Here is a 27,009-nt window from a genome sequence, read left to right on the forward strand (position 1 = left end):
CTTTACGGCCACAAACGGCTGAAGGAGGCACTTTGGGCAAGCTGGCTAGCGGAAACCTACGTGGATTTATTTTTAGACTGACTCAGAGAGACAGAAAGCAAGAGAAAGAGGACGAAGGAGGAAGTAAGAGAAAAAGGGTGAAGCAGGGGGAGAGAAAAACATACTGGTAGGTCACTTTGGAAACTGGGTGGGTGGGGGGGTTCTTGGCTTTCACCTACTCCAATGCCCTCGTCAACAACAAGTAAGCAATAGTGCCGTCGTCTGTAGTGACAGTTAATTGGTATATTAGAAAACCCCAGGCGTTTGGAATATCCCTCCCACAATTCCTTAAGTAATATGCATGTACTGAGGATGATGGGAGTTGCAATCCAAATTGACTGGAAGCCATCAGGTTGCCGGCTCCTGCAATACGTTCTCTAAATACTGAGATCATAGAATCATAGAATAGCAGAGTTGGAAGGGGCCTACAAGGCCATCGAGTCCAACCCCCTGCTCAATGCAGGAATCCACCCTAAAGCATCCCTGACAGATGGTTGTCCAGCTGCCTCTTGAATGACTCTAGTGTGGGAGAGCCCACAACCTCCCTAGGTAGCTGATTCCACCGTCGCACTACTCTAACAGTCAGGAAGTTTTTCCTGATGTCCAGCCGGAATCTGGCTTCCTTTAACTTGAGCCCGTTATTCCGTGTCCTGCACTCTGGGAGGATTGAGAAGAGATCCTGGCCCTCCTCTGTGTGACAACCTTTGAAGTATTTGAAGAGTGCTATCATGTCTCCCCTCAGTCTCCTCTTCTCCAGGCTAAACATGCCCAGTTCTTTCAGTCTCTCTTCATAGGGCTTTGTTTCTAGACCTCTGATCATACCTGGTGCAAGGATGGTTTTTTAGAGGGTATCCTAGCGACTGACCCAGGCTTCCACAAGGAGCATGGACTTTTTGGTTGTGGCTCTGCAGATGTGGGAAGTTCTCTGCTGAATCCACCAATGCAGGGTTGATTTCTGTATTGAGCAGGGGGTTGGACTCGATGGCCTTGTAGGTCCCTTCCAACTCTGCTATTCTATGATTCCTCTCTGGTCTCTTTTCAAAGACACATAAGAGCTTTATAAAAAAAAAAAGAAGAAAAGAAAAAAAGAAGGGCCAAGCCACAGAAAAGATGCAAGCGTGTGCACGTTTTTAAACTGTTGCTCTGAGTTTTAGAAAGGCTTTAAATTCTTTTACCATTTTATTTTGGAAAACAATAAATAAAGCCATTCTCGCTTTGAGAATCGTTCTTTGGAACACGCGTTGGCCATAAGGCAGACGTGAAAACAAAGAAATATTCTGGATGTTGTTTGTTTATTCATAGCCCACATGTGGGTCCTGATGCCTGATCCATGAGGTGACAATCCATCGCTGTCACATGCATGACGCAGCCACACCCCACCTAGAAACTGGGACACCTTTCATGACCAGCTGTTGAGACTAGAGAGTGTCATTTTGGGATCAACCGTGGTGTGCGTGGGTGTGTACACGTGTGAAGGTGCGTGCTCTACTTAACTTTCTCTCTCTCTGTTTTTGAGAATAGGAAAGGAGGAGAACCAGCTTTGGAGCAATGGTAGTTTACAACATCTGCGTGCCTTTAGTTTAGACAAAAGTTTAGACACAGCAGAGGTGCATAACATTTGCATGGTGTGGAAGAAACGGATAGGGAGAGATTTTCCCTCCCTCTCATACAATACTAGAACACCAGTGGGGGCCACTCCATGAAGCTGATGGGTGGGAGATTCGGGACAGGTCAAAAGGACTTCTTCACGCAGCGCAGGGTGGAACTGTGGGATTCGCTAACACAAGATGCGGTGACGGCCGCCAATTTGGATGGCTTTAAAAAGGGGACTGGGCAAATTCGAGGAGAAGGCTATCAACGGCTACTAGCCATGATGCATCAGTATGAACTCGGGCATCAGAGGCAGGATGCCTCTATATGCAAGTTGTTGGGGGATGCAAACGGGAGGCGATTGCGCCCAGGGCCTACCTGTGCGCCTCCCATTAGAGGAGCTGTCTGGCTGCTGTTTGAACAAAAAATGGGATTAGAGAAGCCAAAATATGGGATTAGAGAGCTCTTGAGATGTTTTGAATATCCATCTTGCGGAAAGCTGGCCTACGTAGGTCCGCATCCAGATCCCAACAGTGGCCACCTAGTTTCTCCAAGGATGCCTACAAGCGGAAGCATGAAAGTAATGCCCCTCTATTCAGCCACTGGTATTTAGAGGTAGACTTCCTTGCAACCTGGATGTTCCTTGCATCATCACCATCCTTCCAGCCCCTCTCCTTTGTATTTTACTTTAAAGCTCCCTGGAATTATTATTTGGTTTTAACCAAAGGGAAGGTTACAAATGTTTCCCCCCAAATACCCTGCTAGTAGGTATCGGTTCCCCAGCCCCGGTGACAATGGCAGGGAATGCGTAGCCCTCCATGTTGTTGGACTGCAACTCGCATCAGCTCTAGCTAATGGTCAGGGATCATGAGAGTTGGCAGTCCAACCCCCATCCAGAGAGCTGTGTGTTTCCTGTGCCTGTTTTACGAGGAGCTGGTTCTCACGTACATGCTGTCACGGGTTCTCACCCACGCAACCTGTGCAACCCATCCACAAGGGTTGCCATACGTCCCGGAAAACCGGGAATGTCATGGTTTCCAAGCATTTCCAAAATGTCCCGGCCAGTCAGTCAAGAATCCCGGATTCCTGTTCCAGCCGGCCGGAGAAATTCCAACCTCCGAAATGGTGCCTTGAGCCTGCTCAGTGGAGTGTAAGTCTCCATACTGAAGTTTCCTCTAGCTTTTGAGAACTAGTGGAGAAATGTAATTTAGTGTCATTTTTTTCTGTTTGTTTGCTTAAACTGTTCTCTGCCTATTATTTATTTGCAGGTGCTTAAGTGCTTTAGGCAGCAATCCTATGCATACTTACCTGGGAATAAGTCCTATTTAACTTAATAGGATTTCATAGAATCATAGAATAGCAGAGTTGGAAGGGGCCTACAAGGCCATAGAGTCCAACCCCCTGCTCAATGCAGGAATCCACCCTAAAGCATCCCTGACAGATGGTTGTCCAGCTGCCTCTTGAATGCCTCTAGTGTGGGAGAGCCCACAACCTCCCTAGGTAGCTGATTCCACCGTCGCACTACTCTAACAGTCAGGAAGTTTTTCCTCATGTCCAGCTGGAATCTGGCTTCCTTTAACTTGAGCCCATTATTCTGTGTCCTGCACTCCGGGAGGATCGAGAAGAGATCCTGGCCCTCCTCTGTCTGACAACCTTTTAAGTATTTGAAGAGTGCTATCATGTCTCCCCTCCATCTTCTCTTCTCCAGGCTAAACATGCCCAGTTCTTTCCGTCTCTCCTCCTAGGGCTTTGTTTCCAGACCCCTGATCATCCTGGTTGCCCTCTTCTGAACACGCTCCAGCTTGTCTGCATCCTTCTTGAATTGTGGAGCCCAGAACTGGATGCAATACTCTAGATGAGGCCTAACCAGGGCCGAATAGAGAGGAACCAGGACCTCACGTGATTTGGAAGCTATACTTCTATTAATGCAGCCCAAAATAGCATTTGCCTTTGTTTCTGAGTAGACACACATAGGATTGCAGTGTTAGATAACTAAAGCTTAGATAGCTTTTTTTCTTTCCCTAGACCTTTACATATTGCTCAGTTTTTTTAAAAAAAATCCTACCCCCCCCCCCAAATAACGTCCTGGTTTTGTGGATTCAGAATATGGCAGCCCTATCCACAAGGGGGATCACAGGGAGACCCCTCTGCACAAGTCAGGCTGTACATAGTTCCTGAAAGGCCTGTGATGGCAATGTGGACACCCCTGCCCACACACACACTCTCCGCACCTGGGAACAGGTATGGATCGCACGGAAGAATAAACAGCTCACGGGAGCAGCACCTCCTAGTGGGCAATGAAAGCAGCAACAGCCATTTTTACACAGCCGATTATAGGAAGACCACGGAGAGGTGCAGCAGCATTTAAAAAGATATGACAAACGCTTCGTCATATTGACTCCACCGAGGTTTGGAAATATCCATTCTCATACACTGCAACAATACCCTTCACTTTGGGAGAAGATGCAGTGAATCCTAAGTAAGATAGATTATCCCAGGGGGAATTGCACAAACTGCTGTGTTGGCGAAAATGAGAGGCCCATTTCATGTGAACTTAATTGAGGACATCAAAAATCATGACGATGCAGATCGTGGCACGCATGAAGAGTGGCTGGATAAGTCCTTGGCCTGACTGCGAGCACAGTTCTATTCTATTTTAGTTTTAAGGCACCTGTCGCCCCCACACCTGCCAGGCGCTTACTATTCCCAAAGAGAAATGAACATGAAGTCCACTCAACGAAATGGCTTGCCCTTCTGCCCTCATGGCCAGTAATGACCAGGGCAGCTAGAAGCAGGGCCTTTTATGGTGGTGGGTCCTAAGCTCTGGGGTGTCCTGCCTCAGGTCCGAAAATCCACACCTTTGCTGGCGTTTTGGAGAAGCATAGGGGGAAGAGAAAACTGAACTTCCGTTTTCTAACTGATAGAAGTTCTGTAGTGTGTTTTAAAAACTGTGTTATTGTTTTGTTTTATGATTTGATTTAACGGCTTCGGATGTTTGCAAAAACAACTATTTTAAATTCAGGGAATAAATGATTGTAGGATGCCTAGGGAATTTTTCAGGTGCCTTATAAATGTAACAAATACAATGTAAAATCAGCCTTCTTGCTAGCTCAGTGACTCTGCCCTCATGCTTTTTCCACATGGGAGAAGACAGGAAGAGGCTCATTTCTTGCCTAATCCCTTCCCAGGTCCCCCACTCCCAAAAGAAGGATGACGAGAATCTTGTACTTCTAGCCTCACTCATTTGTGAACAAAAGGGTAGAACACGCAAACTGTAACCAGAACATTTTGAATGGAAACTATGGGAGGAGTCTACTTCAAGAGGCAGCTGGACAACCATCTGTCAGGGATGAGCAGGGGGTTGGACTCGATGGCCTTGTAGGCCCCTTCCAACTCTGCTATTCTATGATTCTATGCTTCTTTCCATCCAGCTCCGATTATTCAACTTTCACATCACAGAGACTCCAGTAAACATGGCTCTACAAATTTTGTAGCCAGTGTGGCCTAGTGGCTAGAGTGTCAGACTGGGAACCGGGAGATCCGGCTTCTAGCCCCCACTCGGCCACGGAAACCCACTGGATGACTTTGGGCCAGTCACAGACTCTCAGCCCAACCCACCTCACAGGGTTGTTGTGAGGATAAAGTGGAGAGGAGGAGGATTATGTACACTGTCCAGGGTTCCTTGCAGGAAAAACGGCGGGATATAAATGCAGTAATAAATTTAAAAAATTTGGCCTTAGTAGCCAAAAAGGCATGTTTACCTGGATCTTGTCCCTTCCCCCAAAGCTAGATCCATGGCCCTGACATTGCGTTCTGCCTCTCAAATTCATGACATGGTCAGAGACAACAATTTGGATGGCTTTAAAAGGGGGTTGGATAAATTCCTGGAAGAGAAGGCTATGAATGACAACCTCCAGGATCAGAGGCAGTAAGCCTGTATACAGCTGTTGCTGGGGAACATGGGTGGGAGGGTGCTGTTACACACGCAACCGGCTTGTGGATCCCTGATTGACAGCTAGCCGGCCACTGTATGAATCATAGAATCATAGAATAGCAGAGTTGGAAGGGGCCTACAAGGCCATTGAGTCCAACCCCCTGCTCAATGCAGGAACCCACCCTAAAGCATCCCTGACAGATGCTTGTCCAGCTGCCTCTTGAAGGCCTCCAGTGTGGGAGGGCCCACACTAGTGTGAACAGAGTGCTGGACTAGATGGACCTTTGGTCTGATCCAGCAGGGTGCTTCTTGTACTTATATGCTCTCCTCCCCATCCCTACACTTGGGTGTGGTGGGTGAAGGACTGTTGCCACACGCTCATTCCAAGTGCAACCCATCTGTGGGGGTGGTACTCTGCCCACTTCCAGGATGGGGCTTGTGCTGCTCTCCAGAGGACAATGGGGCACTTGGCAGAGATGGCAAATTGTAGCAGAGCTCCAAATTCGGGTGGGGTGGAGAGAATTTCAAAAGACCCCTTGAAATGTGATAACTCAGGACCAAGTGCTCTGGTTGAGCATAATACTAATCAGGGATAGATACGTCCAGTTCTGGGCTCCACAATTCAAGAAGGAGGCAGACAAGCTGGAGCGTGTTCAGAGGAGGGCAACCAGGAGGATCAGGGGTCTGGAAACAAAGCCCTATGAAGAAAGACTGAAAGAACTGGGCAGGTTTAGCCTGGAGAAGAGAAGATTGAGGGGAGACCTGATAGCACTCTTCAAATACTTAAAAGGTTGTCAGACAGAGGAGGGCCAGGATCTCTTCTCGATCCTCCCAGAGTGCAGGACACGGAATAACGGGCTCAAGTTAAAGGAAGCCAGATTCCAGCTGGACATCAGGAAAAACTTCCTGACTGTTAGAGCAGTACGACAATGGAACCAGTTACCTAGGGAGGTGGTGGGCTCTCCCACACTAGAGGCCTTCAAGAGGCAGCTGGACAACCATCTGTCAGGGATGCTTTAGGGTGGATTCCTGCATTGAGCAGGGGGTTGGACTCAATGGCCTTGTAGGCCCCTTCCAACTCTGCTATTCTATGATACTACAAACTAGGGTCTGTTTTAAGGCAGGCTGCAGAGAGGATTCCTACGCATGTCTCAAGTTTGATGAAAAAAACATTTAAGTAGGAACGCTACCGAATAGGAGTATGTCAGCAGCTCTGGTGTGTGAAAGTGAAGGAGCATTGCAGAAGCTGAGGAAGGCGGCAGCTTCAAACAAGCATGCATCCAGTTTGCAAAAGCGATTGGCAGAAGAATCATCGCATCTCTCTGCGGCCTAGATGCTTCACTTCGCACTGGGTCCGTGGCAAGAGGCTACAGAGCTTTGTTCAGCAGCACAGGCAATTTTCACATCAGGTTAAAAAAGGAAGAGAAGCCAGCATTAAGTAAGAAATAAGTAAGATGAATATTTGAGGAGTTCTAGTGCTGAGTTTCAGAACTGCTCACTCCAACCTGACTGTAAAATAAAAAACGGAGCAGCTTCAAGTTCGCTAAGCCTGCCGTAAAGGTTCACGTTCCACGCCACACACATTCCCATAAAACCTAAAGCCAAGGCCGTTTAGTGGCTAGTAACTAGAGAAAGGCGAAGTCCATGCTTTTGTCTCGATTTTACCCATACATCGAGGTCTCCGAGTAGGCATCACTGTGCAGCAAAGGAAGCTGAAAGCTATATGGAGAAGAGGAAGAGGGGCAGTGAGAAGAGAAACAGAGCTGTTTAAGAGTGAACTTTAAGAACAGAAGCTTTGAGCAATCTATTGGAGAAAAGAAATGTAAAGTATATATATATTAGAGTTAAAAGAAGAGGGGGTAAGGAGAGAATCCATCAAACCGCTGAAGCAGACAAATCGCACTATTGTGCCTACATGCGAAGAGGAAGCATCAGATTGACTTGGAAACCGTCCTCTTTCTTACCTGACCCCAACGCCTTTTCCTTTTCCTAAAACCAGCTTTGATGTGGCATCCTTGTAACTCCACCCCCAGCGCCACCTGACTTTTCCTTAGCATCCCAGGGTCAGCAGGATTGTCAACAGCTATCAACTAGTCATTTCTGAGAAGTGAAACTCGCCTGCAGGTGACTAACCATTTAAACTTTAAGGGGGAAGTGAATGTTTTCTTTCAGGTTGCAAGGGAGCAACGTTTGCTCTTGCACTTTATCTGTAAGGAAGTATTTATAGCCCACCTTGTACTTAAAAAGGCACCCAGGGTGGCTAACAAATCCTCAACAGCAACAATGTTCCGGCTATTGGGCGGTATAGAAATGTAATAAATAAATAAATAAATGTTTTTGTTTGTTTTTGCTTCAGAATAGTCATATTCTTATGCAAGTTTATGCAAGTGCAAATATATGTATTGTTACATATGAGCTAGCAGGCTGGCTAGTTAACTTTTGTAGACCAATTTGCTATCCACTACAAAGACACACGGCTGAAAAACATGTGCTTGCTGTGAAGACATGCCCAGTGGCCATAGAATAGCAGAGTTGGAAGGGGCCTACAAGGCCATCGAGTCCAACCCCCTGCTCAATGCAGGAATCCACCCTAAAGCACCCCTGACAGATGGTTGTCCAGCTGCCTCTTGAAGGCCTCTAGTGTGGGGCATCTCTAAGATCTTCATTTTAGTCTCCGATCTCCAGCTGAATACTAGGCACAGAATCCTTTCGGCTGCTGCACCTACACTATCCGAACAAAATTCCTGGTGAAATCTGACAAGACCCCTCTCTCTACGCATTTATGCATGCTCTAAAATGCATGCATTTTATTTAGGACAGCCTTTTATGACTAGCTGGAATGTGGATGTGTTGGCAGGATTTTTAATGGCTTTTAAAATGGTGGTTTGTGATTTATTTGGTGGTTTTATTGCTGGTAAGCTGCCCTGTAAGGAGTGCTGCCCCTTTCCAGCACGTAACTCCTCTGCTGAGGGAACGGCACTGGTTGCCTATTCGCTACTGGCCCAGGTTTCATAGAATCATAGAATAGAAGAGTTGGAAGGGGCCTACAAGGCCATCGAGTCCACCCCCCTGCTCAGTGCAGGAATCTACCCTAAAGCATCCCTGACAGATGGTTGTCCAGCTGCCTCTTGAAGGCCTCTAGGGTGGGAGAGCCCACAACCTCCCTAGGTCACTGGTTCCATTGTCGTACTGCTCTAACAGTCAGGAAGTTTTTCCTGATGTTCAGCTGGAATCTGGCTTCCTTTTATTCCGTGTCCTTGTACTTGTGTACAAAGCCTTAAACAACTTGGGACCAGGATACCTGAGAGAGCCCTGCCTTCTCCCCTACCAACCTGCCCAGTCACTGAGGTAATCCAAGGGCCTGCTCCTGGTGGTTCCACATAGATCCATCCTCTGATTGGAGTCCACCAGGGGAAGAGCCTTTAGCGTGGTGGCTCCCCTCCTGTGGAATTCCCTGCCTCTGGAAGTCAGGCAGGCTCCAACTTTGTATTCCTTTCGGCGCCTCCTGAAAACATCTTTATTCCAGGAAGCCTTTCCTTAGTATGCAGCCTTGAGTCTCTGTATTTGCTTCTTTTAAAATTTGTGTTTTATTCTGTTTTTGTTTTCGTTTTATCTTGTACACCGCTCCGAAACTTTTCAGTGGGGAGAGGTATAGAAATATTCTAAAGAAATAAATAAGGTGATCTACTCCAGCCTCTCATGGCCTGAATTTTAGTTAAGATTATCACCAGGAAAACAAAATGCATTTATTAACATTTGCGGGGGGGACGGGACCATACAACCTTTTATAGACTAAAGGCTTGTATGTTTTTCTTTCTCATGCTTAGCCCATAGCCGTGACAAGAGCAAGCATTTACAGACTCAGCTCTCAAAAGCTATGGGAAAAGTAAATAACCCCGCTGTATTTTTCCACTTTGGCTTTCTGGCCTGTTTTCCTGCCCCGAAGAAAGTGTCCCACTTCGACAGACCTGTTTGAATAGTGCTTAGAAAAGCAAAAGCGCCCATGTGATGCAGTCAGCCCTCTCTACCTGAATGACAACAACATCATCTACCCAATGTAAGCGGCTGTCATAGCAAAACAAGGCCTGGGATGCAAAATAATTTTCCGAGCCATACTGCGTTGCTGTTACAGGCAGACTGGAGTCTTGGGCACCAGAAGCACAAGTTCAGATTCTATCTTAAGACGAGGAAAAACCTGGTGGTAGAGGCAAGGAGGCCCGAGGAAGTCATCTGTAAAATGGCATCAGTAGTTCCCTGATGATAGGGCTATTTCAAGGAGACACCCAGGTCAATCCCACACACGTTTACTCAGATGCTAAGCTTCACTGAGTTCCAAGGGGCTTACTTTCAAATACGCATCCAAAGGATCACAGCTGTACATAGCAATCCTATACGTATCTATTCAAGCACACTCATAACTCCCATGCAACTTGCCGCCTTCCAGATGTTTTGGCCTACAGCCCCCATCATCCCTGAACACTGGCTAGAGCCAATGAGAACTGTAGGCCTAAACATCTGGAGATCCTCAAATTACCCACCCCTGTTGTAAGGGGTTCTGAGAATGTATATGAAACACTAAGCCAAGTAATGTTTTTTAAGGTTATCTTAGCTCAAGAAAGTGAAATTTCATTTTTATTGGTTTTTTTTTACATCCATTCCCCAAGCTTCAATTGCCAACGATATCAAGCAAATGGTTCTTTTGAAATTCTAAGCAAAAGAGCTCTACTGATGGGGAAATTCTTTTGAAATTCGAAGTAAAAGAGCTTTATTGTTTTCAATATGGAAACCGTGTATTTATTATATATATAAAAAACTCAACATAATAAAAATATATACATGTATTTGGCTTCTTGTGAAATTCCATGGGATTCAGGTAGCCTCAGTTTCACCTATCATCTGTAAAATGGGAATAATATTGTCCTACTTCGAAAGGAAACCATAAATATCAACAGAAATGAGGCTGCTTCGCCCTTGGGAAGTTGAAGCTGCCACCCTTAATAAACTAACCATTATGGAAGTTACATTGCGCTAAACTCTTGTGGATCTTATTTCCAAATAAACGTGTTAAAGCTCACCTCTCCGAAGAGCTACTGAAAGCTCAAATAGTATTACAACTGCGTTACAAATGTCATCGACAGACAGAAATCCGTATTACATAAGGTGCATAGGGGTGGGTGGAACCCAGCATTCTACTTGGTTATTTTTGGCATGTCTGAAAGCGAAAGGAGAAACAGTCCAATCTTCTATGTCTATTTTCTTTTTTAAAAAATCCTGTTAATAAGGTACAGACAGTTCCCTAAAGCCTCCAAGGGGTGGTGGTTGTTTTTTTAACTGGCTGGTGGGGAAGAGAGAGACAGAAAGGAAGAATGGGAAATTGTAAAAGCAGAGACAGGCTAAAAGAAAGATCCTTTGGATTCTACACGGCCTATTAGGATTTTTTCTAGAACAGCTGGCAGCTGTGATACAGCAGAAGCTCGGGGCAGGACGCGGTGCACTTCCTGGCAGGCCTGTGACCATAGACTGGCAGAGTCCCAGATACATAGGGACCACCATTGAAACACCCATGCTCTTTAAGAGCAGTGTCCAAGAAGGCCCAGTTTCTGAGCTGGGAGCATCCAAGGTTAAGAGACCGCACTGAAAAAGCGAAGCTCAAACGGCAATTTAAAAACCCAGAATCAGCTGTACAAGAGCGACAGAACTCAAAAGTCTGTTTTAAAAGCCATCGCTTGAAAAAAGGTGCATTTGAGGTCGCTGCCAAACATGAGCCAGAAGGATTTCTTTGGCAAAGTAAGCTTGCTGTCTCAAAGCCAGCATGGACAAAAGAGCACATCCCTCTGGCCTTTTCTGGAGAGCACCAGGTTGGGGAAGGCTGCACGGGACTGAAGATGGGGAAAGTGCAGCCATCCAGATGCTGGTGGATTACAACTCCCATCAGCCTTAGCCAGCAAGAGCAATGGTGAGGAATGATAGGCGTTGCAGTCCACCAATATTGGGAGGGCGACGCGTTCCTCAGCCTTGCAGTAGGCAATCTTGAGCATTACTGAAGCCGAATGGGCGTGGGAGCTGATCAAATCCTTGGACAGGAGGTCACTGGAGCCTCATACTATAGAAGAAAATATAAATACAATACAATACAATAAAAACCGCAGCTTTTTACACCGGTTAGAGGAGAAACACCTGCCCAAGGCAAACCCCCTCTTCTATGCAACTCTCCACGATGTCAGGCTGCATCCACACCAGGCCTTACGTGGGCCAAAAGAGGCATATTAAAAGGGCCTTATCATGGTGGTGTTTCTCCACTTGTTGTTCATTCTTCCAAGAACTTTGCCTCCAGCAACTAAGGAAAAGCTAGGAGAAAAACACTGTTTCCTCGGTTAGTCCTTTATTAAGGTTCCTTGGAAGCTAGCACACAAACCCCACATTTGGTGCATGCCCACAACGCCATGGCAACGGACTACACTACCCTTCTTGAGAAAAGACGGATCACACACACTTCCATTTACATAAATCAAAGGAAAGAATGACTAAGAGATAAGTGGTTTAGCATCCCCTCACTCACCCACAACACCAGGGAAAAAACCTCATCCAGCAAGCAGGATGGGCCCAACCCTGGCTCAGTCCCACAGAATGAGCACCGCCCTTTACTTCCTTTTGCTGCTTCCAGTTTATTTCGCTCACGGACCAGTACAGCAGCCTGCAAAGTCTTCTCCCCCACCCACCCCGGACCTCTTTGCCCTCTTCCTTCCACTCTTCTCCTTCCGCCCCACAGAGAATGTTCAACCCACCCACCAAACCAGCCATGAGGTCTGAGTGCCCTCCAGCCTCTTCCTTCGTTGAGTGCCCCGTACCCACTATCCTTTGGATGAAGGAAGCACCTATCTAAGAACCCATATTTGCGTTAAGGGACCCAACTACTTCCCCACCCTCAAAATTAAGTCATTATAAACAACAAAACAGGCCTTCATCCTTAGACAGGAGGAACTATATCCTCAGGAGACCCCCCCACCCCTATCAAAACCACAAACTACTCCCTCTTTAAGAGCCCCCCTCCCTCCCAATATCCTCCCCCCAACCACTGCTTAATCAATCACTTGGGGTGATCCATACAAAAGCCAAGTCTTTGTAAAGATGTATCCCAGAATTGGCCCCTCACCACGTAACGGGGGATACTCCATCCACGGGTCCCAGCGCCAAATCCGAAAAAACATTCCCAGGGCCACCTTTTGAGACGGTCCCCTCATTTCTCCCTTCTCCCCAGAGAAGAGGGGCAACCCCTCCTGAGCCCCCCACAAAGTGGAAATGAATCTCCTTAAACGACCTCACTCCCATACACGAGATGCTTATTGCCAAATCATCCCTTCTTTGCGTCTTTCCCTCTCTCACCCTACACACATGGGCATTCATAGGCTCAATGGCATTTTCAGCCTCCCTTTCCCCCATTGTTTTTCGGGGGACACCCCCCCTCCCCAGCAATCCAACCTCCCCTCCACAAGCACAGGAAACTGAAGGCCCCCTATCACAGCCCCTTCCTCAGCCAATAAAGAGGACGCTCTGTCCCACAAAGGGTCTCTTTGTCCCAACAGCACAACTTCCCCTGGACCCCCTCCCTATTTGGGGTGGGTGGGTTTCCAGTGCTTCCGCTTCATTACATCACTCTACCATTTCCTCTACTATCCTAGAATTACTCTTTCCACATCCAACCATTTGTTATTATTTAACATTATTTGCATTTACCCAAATCCCCTATTCCAGTGTTTTTTTTTGGGGGGGGGGTCTTATGTACATCTGACTGTTTATTTTGCCACGATTGTTTAGGATGTTGTTTAAAGTTTGCGTTGCTGTTTGTAAGTTGTTTATTGTTACGCTCCCCCACCCCCGCTCCCTGCAATGCTATTTATATGCATTTTAAATTACAAAATGGGGCACTGAATTAAGCACCCCACATTCGATGCCAGCTACTCCCCAACTGCCCCCACCCCACAGAATACCCTTATAGTAGGACGCTCAGGCCTCCCCCAACCTACCACCAGCCCCACAGCAGACCTACCCCATGGTTCAAGACCTTCACATTTTATCCCCTCCCCACCATCTAGGCAGTTCGGGATGGACACCCCTTCCACCCACCTTATAAGACAAATTCACTTCTCCTCCTCCCCCTCCCCATATGACCCAACTCCCATTTACCCCACAGTAACCCCCTTCCTCCTTCTCCTCGCTCCCCCATAAGTGACCCACTGTATGCAAAAAAAACCCTTATCTATCTCATTGAGGAAAGGGGGGGGTCCTCATTTCTTTCCTCCCACTCATTGGGGGAGGACCAGAATCTTCCCCTCGCCCCATAGAGTTTGGGATAGATCTGACTCTCCCTAACCCCCCCCCTTCGCCCCATAAGACCCCATCAAACTTCTTCCCCACCACTTACCTCATTCCCACCCCCCCACAATCCCATCTCCCTCCTCAAATCCCCCCCCATTTGAGGGGGGGAACCTTATCCCCCCTCCCAAACTATTTCCTCTTCCTCCCCCAAGTGCCCCCCCAAATAAGACCCATGACCACCTCCTCCTCCTATTTGGGGGGGGTCACTTTTAACATCCTCCCCTTAGCCACCCCCCCACTAAAAACTCCAAAGTCCATCTAATCTCTTTCTCTGGGGCTCATCCCCCCCACACCTCAGGACCCCCCCAGTCTAAAGCCTGACAACGACGCCCCCAACTCACATAACCCCCCCACTTCTTCCTCTCCCCCCGCCCCTTGAGGGGGGGGCTACATTTACCCCTCCCCAAATCCTCTCCCCCTCTCAACCTCCCCCCATAAGTCCCCCCCCAACACACACATGAGGTAAATAACTCCTTCCCAAATCTTCCCCGCCGAGAGAGAAAAGAGGGGGGGTCTCACAGGCCTCCCCCATGAAGACCCCCAAATTCATAGGGGGGCTCTCAAAACCGCCCTCCCCCTCAGGAAAAAAGGCAACCCTCCCACCCATCACCACATTCAACCCTGGCCCCATAGAAAAGAAACGACCCCCCCACAGCAAATTTTAACCCTTTCACAAAAAGGGGTTTCTAGCCCCCCCTTCCCCTCAGGCCCCCCTCACCTGTCGTGCCACCACCGCTGCTGCTGCTCCCCCCAGACTCGGGCCCAGCCGACGCCATCTTAGCGCTTCTCCCTCTTCTCCGCCTCCTTTTTAAATTATTTTATTATTTTTTGGTGCCTCCTCGTTTCCTCTCACTAGTCCTTTCCCCCACCTACTCGCGTCCTCTTCCTCCCCCCCCCGGATTCTCCTCTTGGTCTCGCCCGCCTCGCTTTGCGCCGCGACTGCGGGCCGCACCACCCCCGCGTTGGGAGGGGTGGCCACGCCTCCTGTTTTCCCAGTTCCGCGCACAGGCGTCGCACACCCGCTTCCTTTCATGGACCCGCCCAAACGGTTTCGGGACGAACCACTTTGCTCTGCTGGGAGGGGGGTGTCGAATCTAGAGTTTAAAAAAAAAATGGAAAGGGCGCCACCGCCTTGTTTATAACGGAACGCGGGTAGCCAAGGGAGCGGAAGGGAGGGAGGACACTGCGCATGCGCCAGAGGGGAAAGTGGCCGGTCGAAGTTCTCTAGCAGTGTCGTCATGGCTTGCGTGGAAGTGGGCGGGGCTCGCCCACCGTCACAAAGGATGCTCCAACGTAAGCAGGCGGGGGCAGAGTTCGTGTCGCTATAGCAATGCAGGCTGGCCAATCAAGAGCACTCCCTGGCACAGCGGCACTGTCGCCATGGCAATGTGGCCTTGCTCCATTCCTCTACTGGAATGACTTCATCTTGTGATGCAATTGTGACATCATATATTATTGCTGTTATTAATAATTATTTTAAGTATTATTATTATTAAGAACAATATATTCTAAAACAAAGAGCGGTTCACCCTTGAATGCAGCCTAAAACCAATTTCAAATTAAAAATAAATAAAATGTATTAAAACTGTTCCATCAACTCAGTGCAAAGTGTATCATTTGTTTTCATGAAGCCACGGCCTAGTAAAGAGCCGCCGTTATATGTGTAACATGGAAAGTTGGACTAGATCGGAAAGACAGCTTTCAAAACCCCACCTTGTCTTGAAACTCATTGGGTTGTCTTTCATCAGCTGCTCTCTCTCTAACTGACCTACATCACCAAGTCGTTGTGACGACAAAGCTGCATGCGCTACCCTGAATTCTGCGGAAGAAGTTCAGGAAACGTACTGGCAATGAAAGCCACTCCTTGGTTCATATTCTTGTTCTGGAGATGCAGAAACTGAGACTCAGTCATTGGGCTCTCCAAGGCCAACTTTTCGATTCTTCCACTGGTGTAGAACTTGAACACAGGACTCCTGTGTTTATTTATTTATTTTTTATGTATTTATTTACAACATTTATAGCCTGCTCAATTATCCAACACAGATTCCAGAGTGATGAACATAGATATAAACAGTAAAAGAAAGATTAAAAAAGCAAATTCAAATTATTCATTGAGCAGGGGGTTGGACTCGATGGCCTTGTAGGCCCCTTCCAACTCTGCTGTTCTATGATTCTATGAATTTAAAAACAAAAGAGGCAGAAAAACAGTGGTTAAGTCAGTTGGGGAAGGCTTCTAGAAACAGATGTTTTCAGGAGACACTGGAAACAGCCTAGTGGTGGCGCCTGCCTGACCTCCAGTGGCAGGGAGTTCCACAGAAAAGGGGCCACCACACTAAAGGCTCTTCTCCTGGTGGATTCCAATGGGGCCACAGGTCCACGTGGAACCATCAGAAGCCTTCCCTCCGACATCCTCAGTGATCAGGCAGGTTGGTAAGGGAGAAGGCACTCTCTTAGATATCCTGGTCCCAAGTTGTTTAGGCCTTTGTACACTAGTGAACTGCTCAGGGAGCTTTGACTACTGGGTGGTATAAAAATGTAATAAATAAATAAATAGTAACAAATCCGTAAACCTGGCCCAGTAGCCAATCCTTTCCCCCAGCAAAGGAAATTACAAAGCGTTCCTGTCCAAATTTCTATTCTTTCCTTGCCAGGGTGTCATCATGACCTATTCCAATGGGTTCGTATTTAAAGTAGAATGGTAAGGGTTGATTAATTGGTTCAACACGCCTACTAAACTTCTGTACTAAAATAAACAAATGTTGCAGATTAACATTTTTTATTTTTTTGTTAGAAAATGTCAATAACTGTTAATACAAAATGTCAGGCTAGCAGATGCCACCTGACACTAAACATTCCCCTATTTTAAACTATTTTTCTCTTCCAGCTTCCCCCAACGTGATGCCTTCCAGACGTTTTTGACTACAACTCCCAGAATTCCTGACCATTAGCCATGCAAGCTGGGGCTGATGGGAGTTGAAGTCCAAAACAACTGGAGGGCACCAGGTTGAGGGAACGAAGCTGATTGGTGGGAGATTTAGGACAGAGAAAAGGAAAGACTTCTTCACACAGTGCAGAGTTAAAACTGTGGAATTCACTACCACAAGGTGTAGTGATGGCCACCCATTTGGATGGCTTGAAAAGGGAATTAGAAAAATTCCTGGAGGAGGAGGCTACCCATGGCTACTGTGCAAAGGCAGTAAGCCTATATACAGCAGTTGCTGGGGAACATGGGCGGGAGGGTGCTGTTGCACCATGTCCTGCTTTGATGATCCCTGGCCGATGGCTGGTTGGCCACTGTGTGAACAGAGTGCTGGACTAGATGGACCCTTGGTCTGATCCAGCATCAGGGCACTTCTGATGTTGTTATCCTATTCAAACCTGGGCCCATTGAGTTTACTGGACTTTGACACACCAAACTCTGCCTTTGAAGGGTTGGGCCATTCTTCTGATGAAATCATCTGGGTGGAAGGGGAGCAGTTCCTCTTTCATTGAGGATGCCGTTCTGAAGAACCCACCCGAGGAGAGGAAAACTCACATCGCTTCCACAAAGCGGCTCCTGTTTCCATTTCAGCCGTTGTCGGGAAGATAACAGTCAGAAGGCAAAGCCTGTAGCAACAACGGACAAAGCTGAGGCCGGCAGGTCACACAAATGCGGTCGGGATCATTAGGCAACAGGCCAAGATGGCTTTTGATAAAAGCGTGGAAAAGAAAACAAAGTTTCCCTTGGCCAGCGTCCCAGAGAGGGAGCAAAGTTCAGTAGGTAAACCTAAGCCCAGCTCCCGGTACCCTGCTTGTCACCTTTCGGAGCCCCGGAGCCAGAAGCAGTGTCCTCTTAAAACACAGAGGACGTCAGCAAATAAGTACATAAAAATGAATGCAATCCAATGCGAAATATATTTTTGGAAGTCACTATGAATGTGGGTGGGACTTTGGACTGCGCCGCTGAGACGGCTCTTCAGGTCTGTTTGATTGGCTAGAAATGCAATTTAAAACCACAGGTCAGGTACAGAAGCATAGAAGGGAAACGGATCACAACGGGCCCAGAGTTGGACCGTTGACCTACCAGCTTTGCACAGATCATACACTGGCTGCTTTCGGACAGCACAATAGCCAATGGTGGTTTTAGTAGTCAAAAAAAGGGAGAGGTATTTCCCTAGAAGCAGAGGATCATGGGAAGCTGCCCTATATTGAGTCGGATCCTTGGTCTATCTAGCCCAATATTGTCGACACGGACTGGCAGCAAGGGCTTTCCGGGATTTCAGGCAAGGTTTTTGCAGCACTACCTGGAGATGCCAGGGATCGAACCTGAGGCCTTCTGCATGCAAAGCAAAGGTTCTACCACTGAGCTACAACTGGCTGTTCTTGCAAACAGGGTGCTGGACTGAATGGACCGTTGGTCTGATCTATCAGGGATGTTGTCATTGTTGTTGCCATAGCACCACCTGTACATGCGGCTTTACAAATAACAAATTCATGTATGACAGGTGTCCCAGCACGCAGCAACTAAATGAAACCTCCATGTCCAGAAGGTAGCCTGTCTCTAAATCGGGGCACTCATAAAGGAGGCCTTGTTTGTGGTGGCTCCCAGGAAGCACTCGGCCGTCCCCTGTTGGAAACAGGAGGAGGGGTGCTTTCGAATCCTTTGGTCTTGGTCCAGCAAAGACCTGGTTTTCTCAGCGTTCGATTCGCTCCCTGCCGCTCGGCGCTCATGCCTGGCCACCTTCGGCATCCGTTCGCTCGGCGCTCGATTGATTCGGTGCTCCTTCCTCCCTCCCTCGCTGACGCCGCTCCGCGACTCGGCGAGCAGCCTCCAGCCAGGCCGCGCGGCTGCGTGCCGAGCGCATCGATCGCCGCGCCACAGAGAAAACAAAGATGGCGTCGGTGGCGTCCGCTTCGATGGGGCTGGCCGGAGGCCGAGCGCCGCGGCGCACGGCAGGGAACCGGCTCTCGGGGCTGCTGGAGGCGGAGGAGGACGAGTTTTACCAGACTACATACGGGGGCTTCACGGAGGTAGGGGGCGGCGCCCGGATGACGGAAAAGCGGAGGGGCGGGGCTTTGAATGCGTTGCCTAAGTACCGCTTGCCGCTGATTGGCCGAAGGGAAAGCGGTGGGGCGGGGCTTCGAACGCGTTGCCTAAGTACCGCTTGCCGCTGATTGGCCGAAGGGAAAGCGGTGGGGCGGGGCTTCGAACATGTTGCCTAAGTACCGCTTGCCGCTGATTGGCCGAAGGGAAAGCGGTGGGGCGGGGCTTCGAACGCGTTGCCTAAGTACCGCTTGCCGCTGATTGGCCGAAGGGAAAGCGGAGGGGGCGGGGCTACACAGGCCTGGACCAGGTTAAACAGCGTTCTCCAACCTGGTGATGATTCGGACAACAGCTCCCATCATTCCCTTGGTTCAGTGGATAATGGGAATTGTAGTCCAGAGCATCTGGAGGGCGCTGTGTTGGGGTGATCTGGTGATCATCTCCAATTTGGGGATGTGTTGGACTACAACTCCCATCATCCAACCGTTATTGTTACGTTTGTGTCCTGCCTTCCCCCCCCCCTTGCAAGAAAAGCAAGGCGGCGCATGTAATCCTTCTCTTCTTCAATTTATCCTCACAACAACCCTGTTAGGTAGGTTAGGCTGAGAGTCAGTGACTGGCCCAAAGTTGCCCTACTGAGGATTTGAACCTGGGTCTCTCCATTTCCAGCCTTATCTGCTACATATGACTGGCTCTCTTTGGAGAGGAGTGACTTTAGAAGGGAGGCTGATGGAGGAAAAATACCTTTCCCTACCTGGTGCCATGGGAGTCTTTTTTGACTGAAGAGTAAACAAATAAATACAACTCCCACAATCCTCAGTGTCGTGAGAGGATTGTGGGAGTTGTAGTCCAACACGTCTGGAAGGCCCCAGGTTGGTCTACAGGATGTCACATGGGGAGGAGTGGTGGTGATCCTTGGAAAAGCGCAGATCCCAACAGAACCTTCCCATTATACGGCTGACAATTTGAGTCGCTGAGCCTGGGAAGGGTGGCCAACACCTAACCGTTTCCTTGGGTGCTTTGCAGGAATCCGGCGATGACGAATACAAAGGCGACCAGTCGGACAGCGACGACGAAGTGGATTCCGACTTTGACATCGACGAGGGAGATGAACCCAGCAGCGATCAGGATGATGATGAGCCGAAGCGGAAACGCAGAGTTGTCACTAAGGCCTACAAGGTAAGTAAGAGGCAGACAACTGTTATTCCTTTGAGGAAACCTTTGATTTCCCAGAACGCTCACGGATCTTGGACTTGTTTATTTGTATTTTTTAAAATCAGTTGGGCTGTGGCATAGTTGTATAATTACGTCCTGGCCCACGTGGCTGTAATTATATGATCATTTGTCATGATTTCAGAACCCCCAGTCGGGTGATGGCTGTGACACTTGGTGTTTTGTTTGTCCTTTTAGTGACCTGTAGCATATTAGGTGTTTTAAGAAATATATCAACCAAGCCCTTTCCTGGATTCTGTTGTTTGAATTTTCTGTAGGAGCCCATCAAGAGCCTGAGGCCCAAGAAACTGGACGCTCCCGCCAGTGGCTCTCAGAAAGCGAGAGAAGAAAGATCGGCGCCAGTAGAGCTCCTGGACGACGTGGTAGACAGTATGTGTCTGTACGGCAGCTTTTGAGCACGGGCAGCGTCGAGGGTGGGCACGGTTGGTCACCTGACAAAGCCCACAAGGGTCTCACTGATATAAGCCTCTCCATTTTGATCAAGGCGGGGAACAACAGTAAATGGTAAAATACATAAAACTGAATTAAAACATAATATACATTGTTAAAACATCCTAAAAACATCCTAAAATTCCACTGGATAGGCCTGCCGGAAGAGATCAGTCTTTATATTTATTTATTTATTTATTTAAGGATTTTTATGCCGCCCTTCAGCCAAAAAAGGCTCTCACGGCGGCTTACAAAAGTATTTCTTGACAGTCCCTGCCCACAGGCTTACAATCTAAAAGACATGACACAAAAGGAAAGGGGATTGGGAGGGAGGAGGAGGAGGGGGAAAAGGAAAGCAAATTCAGGCACTACAATCTTAGTTGCAAAGTTCAGCAGTTACAGTTGGTAGCAGGAGGGAGGGGGCTCTCAGCTGGAGCTGGACCCAGGCACGGTGGAGAGGTGCCTGGCGGCTGCTTCCTCCCTCACTGGTGGCCTCTGCAGTGACAGTTGGTAGCAGGAGGGAGGGGGCTCTCAGCTGGAGCTGGACCCAGGCAAGGTGGAGAGGTGCCTGGCTGCTGCTTCCTCCCTCACTGGTGGCCTCTGCAGAGACAGTTGGTAGCAGGAGGGAGGGGGCTCTCAGCTGGAGCTGGACCCAGGCATGGTGGAGAGGTGCCTGGCTGCTGCTTCCTCCCGCACTGGTGGCCTTTATAGCTTTCTTGAATGCTAGGAGACTGTTAAGTTGACGAGTCTCCTCCAGCAGGCCATTCCACAGTCTGGGAGCAGCAGAAGAGGAGGTCCTCTGGGTAACAGTTGTTAATCTAGTTCTTGCTAGCTGAAGGAGATTCTTCCCAGAGGACCTGAGTGTGCGGGGCGGATTGTACGGGAGAAGGCAATCCCGCAGGTAGCCTGGACCCAAACCATGTAGGGCTCTAAAGGTAACAACCTATAGCCTTAAAGCTTATTACCTATAGCCTTAATTAGAGACTCTCTCCTGACCCCGTCTTTCAAATGCATTCCGCCTTGCTCCCCCGTTGTCCAGGCCGTAAGCACATGCGCCAGTCAACGACCGAGCACACCCGCCAGACCTTCCTCCGTGTTCAGGAGCGCCAGGTTCAGTCGAAGCGCAAGAAAGGCGCAGGGCCCAGCTACGAGAGGCCGCTGACCCAGGAAGAGCTGTTGAAGGAGGCCAAGATAACGGAGGAGCTGAACCTGCGCTCTCTGGGTGAGTTGGCCTTACATGTCTGGAGAAGCAGCTAGTCCGCAAGGAAGTGTGAGATTTAAAATTCTTTTAACCTAAACGGATTTTACGCTTCCAGTGGCTCTGCTTTCGGGGGGCGGGGGGGGTTGAGCTTTGTGAAAAAGTGGTGCTGTGCGTGTGGGAATAGCTTCGTGGCATGGGGTTCTACACCCCTGGTTTCCATGTGGGCACAGGCTTGTATGTGTGCAGCGTAGGTACGCCAGGGGAGCATAATCCCGGCAGCTGCATTCCTGGGGTGCTAATATGGTGCGCAGGGGAAGGCCTGAAGTGGGGCAAATGGGAGCCAAAGTAGTTGGCTGACATTTCAGCGCAGTCTTTTCCCCCCTCCCAACACCCCCCAGCTGTGTTGCAAGTCATGGTCCAGCACATCTGGAGAGCCACCAGGGCTGGAAACGCTTCCGTCATATAATCAGCACAGTCCTGGGGTGTTTATGGAGCCCTCCAAGAAATCATAGAACATTAGAGTTGGAAGGGGCCTCTAAGGCCATCTAGTCCAACCCCCTGCTCAATGCAGGAATCCACCCTAAAGCATCCCTGACAGATGGTGGTCCACCTGCCTCTTGAAGGCCTCTAGTGTGGGAGAGCCCACAACCTCCCTAGGTCACTGGTTCCATTGTCGTACTGCTCTAACAGTCAGGACGTTTTTCCTGAGGTCCAGCCGGAATCTGGCTTCCTGTCACTTGAGCCCGTTATTCCGTGTCCTGCATTCTGGGAGGATCGAGAAGAGATCCTGGCCCTCCTCTGTGGGACAACCCTTCAAGTATTTGAAGAGTGCTATCCTGTCTCCCCTCAATCTTCTCTTCTCCAGGCTAAACATGCCCAGTTCTTTCAGTCTCTCTTCATGGGGTTTTGTTTCCAGACCTCTGATCATCCTGGTTGCCCTCCTCTGAACACGCTCCAGCTTGTCTGCGTCCTTCTTGAAGTTTGGTGCCCAGAACTGGACGCAATACTCTAGATGAGGCCTAACCAGGGCCAAATAGAGAGGAACCAGGACCTCACGTGATTTGGAAGCTCTACTTCTATTCATGCAGCCCAAAATAGCATTTGCCTTTCTTGCAGCCATATCGCACTGCTGGCTCATATACAGCTTGCGATATACAACAATTCCAAGATCCTTCTCGTTTGTAGTATTGCTGAGCCCTAAACCCCAGCACTTTGCACCTTCTGTTAGGGACGCTGGATCAGGAACTACACCTGTGCCTCCCAAGGTTTTGTCATCATGAGGACCAGAAACTTGCCCTAGAATCATAGAATAGCAGAGTTGGAAGGGGCCAACACAGCTATCGAGTCCAACCCCCTGCTCAATGCAGGAATCCACCCTAAAGCATCCCTGACAGATGGTTGTCCAGCTGCCTCTTGAAGGCCTCTAGGGTGGGAGAGCCCACCACCTCCCTAGGTCACTGATTCCATTGTCGTACTGCTCTAACAGTTAGACAGTTTTTCCTGATGTCCAGCTGGAATTTGGCTTCCTTTAACTTGAGCCCGTTATTCCGTGTTGTGTGGAGCACCAGCCTTGTGGGGCCTCCAACACGCCCCTGTCGAAATCTCGGTTGATCAGACCCCCGGCTCCCTTCCTTCCCCCGCAGAGACCTACGAGCGTTTGGAAGCGGACAAGAAGCGCCAAGTGCAAAAGAAGCGGAAGTGCGCGGGGCCCACCATCCGCTACTACTCGGGCACCATGCCCCTCGTCTCCGACCTGGGCTTCAAGGAAGAGAACGTGGATGTTGAAGGGTGAGTTCCACCTGCCGCTGGGCTGGATTAAGGCACAATTCTTTCAAGACGTGGGTTTTTTTGCAAATGTTACTAGTCCGTAAGAATGTTTAAGGGGGACCCGCCTTCCGACACAGAACCGCTTACGTCGTTTACGGCGTGATAAACCAGGGGGTGCCCCCTCCTTTTGGATCTGGAGCTTCGACGCTGTGTCGTGGGTGCTTCCACAGCATGGCTGCCACAGGTGAGTGGGGGTGGTTGCCCGTTCATCAGATGGCTGCGACGGTGGGCGTGGCCCAGCTGGACTGGAACCCGTTTGGGTAGACTGACGGAATGGCCCTCGGCTAGGTGACGAGGGAGAGCCACAGGCAGCCGGTGTCTCAGCAGAGGGAGCGGACAGCTCCGCCTCTCTTCTCTCCCGCTGTTTGGTGGGGTGGTGGAACAACTACCGCTAGGCATCCGTGAGCCCCTGCAATGTTTTGCTGTGCGCTTTGATGACGCTGTTTAAGCAATCGGGCTAGATTGCTAGCCGGCTGCCCCTGGCTTATCTCCCTTTCGGGGTCTCCTCTGGCATTTTCCAGCTCTTAAATGGCTGGCTTAAGAGGCCGACCCCAGGCTCGGGTTAAGTATTTTGACCTTTCAGTCTTTGCCTTGTCTACATTCCGCTGTGGTCAGTAGAATTACTCCTGGGGAAGGGTGCGTAGGGGTTTCCGCCTTGCTCCCCAATCCACTCTGGCTGTCAGGTTACTAGTCCACATTGTTTTTCTCCTTCTGTTGTGCTGCCATCTCAGTCTATCCGAAATCATTTCTCAGGATGGCACCTTCTGCCGCATCCCCCAGCCTGGTGCTCTTCAGATGTGTGTGTGTGGCAAACCAGTGGAGGCGGGTGGCTTCATTTCTGGCGGGGCTGCAATTCCGTTCCGGGTTTCAGTCAGAACCCGCTAAACCTCTAAAGGAGCGAAATGGGTTCAGCACCTTGGATAGGGTTCTGGCTGGTTTTCACCGGCACGGAATCGCAGCCCCTGTTGAAAACAGAGTCACCTGCCTCCACCGATGGCAACCCGTGGGCCATCCCGGCTTGGAATGATGGGAGTTGGGATCCCCGCACATGTAGAGGGCACCGGGTTGGGGAAAGGTACGATTTGGAACATTGTTTTGGGGCAGACCTCTGTCCCACGATGGCAACCTGGGAAGGATAAGGGGGGAAGACGTTGTTTTTGAGGTTGTTTTCACCTTGCGCCTCCCTATGCCTCTCCCCTGTTCTGTTCTCAGTTTGGACCAGGAAACGCAGCCGCCCCCGGAGGCCTCGCCGGCCCCTTCCGCCAAATGCTCCCGCACCTTCCTCACCTTCAGCGACGACGACACCTTTGAGCGTTTCTTCCCCAAGTCCCGGGCCCCCAAGCTCCCCATGAAGGAGATCTGCCCCGTCACCCACAAGGCTGCCACTTACCGCGACCCCATCACCGACATCCCCTACTCCAACATCCGGGCCTTCAAGATCATCCGCGAGGCCTACAAGAAGTACATCACGGCCCACGGCCTGCCCAACGCCGCCGCTGCCTCGGCCGCTCTCGTCGCCGGCTCGCCCATGTCGGACTCCGGCGTCCGGGCCACCAGGCAGAAGATCATCATTAAGCAGAGCGTCCCGGCCACGTAGGCTGCGCACCCGGTCTCCCCTTCCGCAGGCGTGAAAATCGAGGGACGGGACGTGAAAACAAGATCTCGGGAGACCAAAGGAGAGCTTTTTACCCAATTCACGTTTTCTTGATCTGTCCCCAGGACCAGTTTTGTTCCGTTCCACTGAAACATCCGGACGGACCCCGTCAACGCGGCGTAATCCCAGTCCAGTAACGAATGAACGGAATCTCTTGGGTCTGGCAATTCATTTTTTGCCTTCCCAAAGGTAAACAGCATAAGGATGCAATGTTTAGACCGGGAAAAGTCCTACAATGTGTGGCTGGCTGAGGCCCACTGGGCGTTGTAGGACATCCTTTTGTCTAAACAGGCATAGCAGTTCATCCTAAATTGAAAATCCAAGCCTGTCAAAAGATGATGCCCCTCCTGTCTTTGACAAGTCAAATTCTTTCTGCGATGAACACCTGGAAATTGGAATCTTCAACATCTGGAGGGCAAAGAGCTTCTCTACTCTATCCTTGTAGCGATTTTATGACAGCGGCGCTGTGCTGAGTGACTCTGTCTGGTCACCCCTTTTTTTTTCTACTTCTTTTTTTAAATGCATTCTTCTCCTTCTGTGCCCAGGGTCACCTGCAGCTTCTGTTGGCGTCCCCCAAGTCAAGCAGAGCCTACCTGCCAGGGATTCTGGTCCAACAGGATGTGACTGATCTCCCATTGAGTCAGCACAAAAGGAAGGTGTTTCTGCCCCCAGCTGGCCACAAAATATAGCCGGGAACTGGGTGGGGAAAAGCCAGGCGCACGCTTCGTTGGAGTAGAATGAGTCCCCCCCCCCCCCGAGGCCTTTCCATCAGGGCAAGAAGGCCGCCCCTCCAGATTTTTCAAAATGTTCTTCCCTTTCGGCGACGTCTGAGTCACTTTGTCAATAAATGGCTTTTAAAACGAAATGTGCGGTCTTGCTAGCAGCCAGCCTAACGAAAGCTTAAAAGGATCGCTTCCCTCGAATCCGTTGCTCTTCTCGTCGACGTGGCAATCTGACGTGTGTTTACTCGGGTCAAGGGTAAAAATCCACTCTGGTTGTAAGGCGACTCCGTTTTATTGAGCGAAATACAGCTGCAGGGAGAGGGACCTACAGGCAAAAGACTTCTCCCCTGGCCATGTGAAAAGCAGGTCTGTTTATACACAGTGGCATCTTAACCAATTAGCAGTTGGCAAAATTTGAAAGCAAAACAAAGACAGATCGAAGAAAACTTCTCCATTATACCTTATCCACAGGTGGCCCATAACTCTTCTGGCAATGTCAGATTGACCTGGATGGTCAGTCCTCCTTATCAAGCTAGCTTATTTGTCTCATACTATATCAAGAGGGTCTTGGCAGTTAGTAATTCCAATTCAGCATTTCCTTGTTGATACAACCGTTTCAGCATTTCAGCACATTCAGGCACATGCACCATTGCAATCCCATCATGCAGTTCATAGAATCATAGAATAGTAGAGTTGGAAGGGGTCTTTAAGGCCATCTAGTCCAACCCCCTGCTCAATGCAGGAATCCACCTAAAAGCATCCCTGACAGATGGTGGTCCAGCTGCCTCTTGAAGGCCTCCAGTGTGGGAGAGCCCACCACCTCCCTATGTAACTGATTCCATTGTCATGCTTCTCTAACAGTCAGGAAGTTTTTCCTGAGGTTTTGTCATACCGCTCTAACCATCAGGAAGTTTTTCCTGATGTCCAGCCGGAATCTGGCCTCCTGTCACTTGAGCCAGTTATTCCGCGTCCTGCACTCTG

General features: G+C 49.4%; 3 protein-coding genes across 5 annotated transcripts in view; 1 reads left to right on the forward strand and 2 right to left on the reverse strand.

Moving 5' to 3' along the window:
- PIP5K1A (phosphatidylinositol-4-phosphate 5-kinase type 1 alpha) overlaps positions 1-14,767 on the reverse strand; it is a 62,321-nt gene extending 47,554 nt beyond the window's left edge. Inside the window, exon 1 of one of the 3 annotated variants that reach the window (XM_063145722.1) lies at positions 14,658-14,766. In XM_063145722.1, coding sequence (XP_063001792.1) covers positions 14,658-14,715 — 58 coding nt within the window. In that variant the 5' untranslated portion in view covers positions 14,716-14,766. Of the gene's footprint in view, positions 1-14,657 lie in introns of all 3 variants that reach the window. The other 2 variants (XM_063145724.1, XM_063145723.1) reach the window with 2 other exon arrangements.
- PSMD4 (proteasome 26S subunit ubiquitin receptor, non-ATPase 4) overlaps positions 1-27,009 on the reverse strand; it is a 331,723-nt gene that overhangs the window by 70,927 nt on the left and 233,787 nt on the right. The gene's annotated exons all lie outside the window — the stretch shown is intronic.
- VPS72 (vacuolar protein sorting 72 homolog) lies at positions 18,742-26,171 on the forward strand. Its single transcript, XM_063145736.1, has 6 exons — positions 18,742-18,949; positions 19,989-20,141; positions 20,453-20,564; positions 21,664-21,846; positions 23,469-23,613; positions 24,865-26,171. The coding sequence occupies exons 1-6, from the start codon at positions 18,812-18,814 to the stop codon at positions 25,247-25,249; spliced, it is 1,116 nt and encodes a 371-aa protein (XP_063001806.1). The 5' UTR covers positions 18,742-18,811; the 3' UTR covers positions 25,250-26,171.

This window comes from Elgaria multicarinata, chromosome 21 (assembly GCF_023053635.1).
Source record: "Elgaria multicarinata webbii isolate HBS135686 ecotype San Diego chromosome 21, rElgMul1.1.pri, whole genome shotgun sequence".
In the NCBI taxonomy this organism is placed as follows: domain Eukaryota; kingdom Metazoa; phylum Chordata; class Lepidosauria; order Squamata; family Anguidae; genus Elgaria; species Elgaria multicarinata.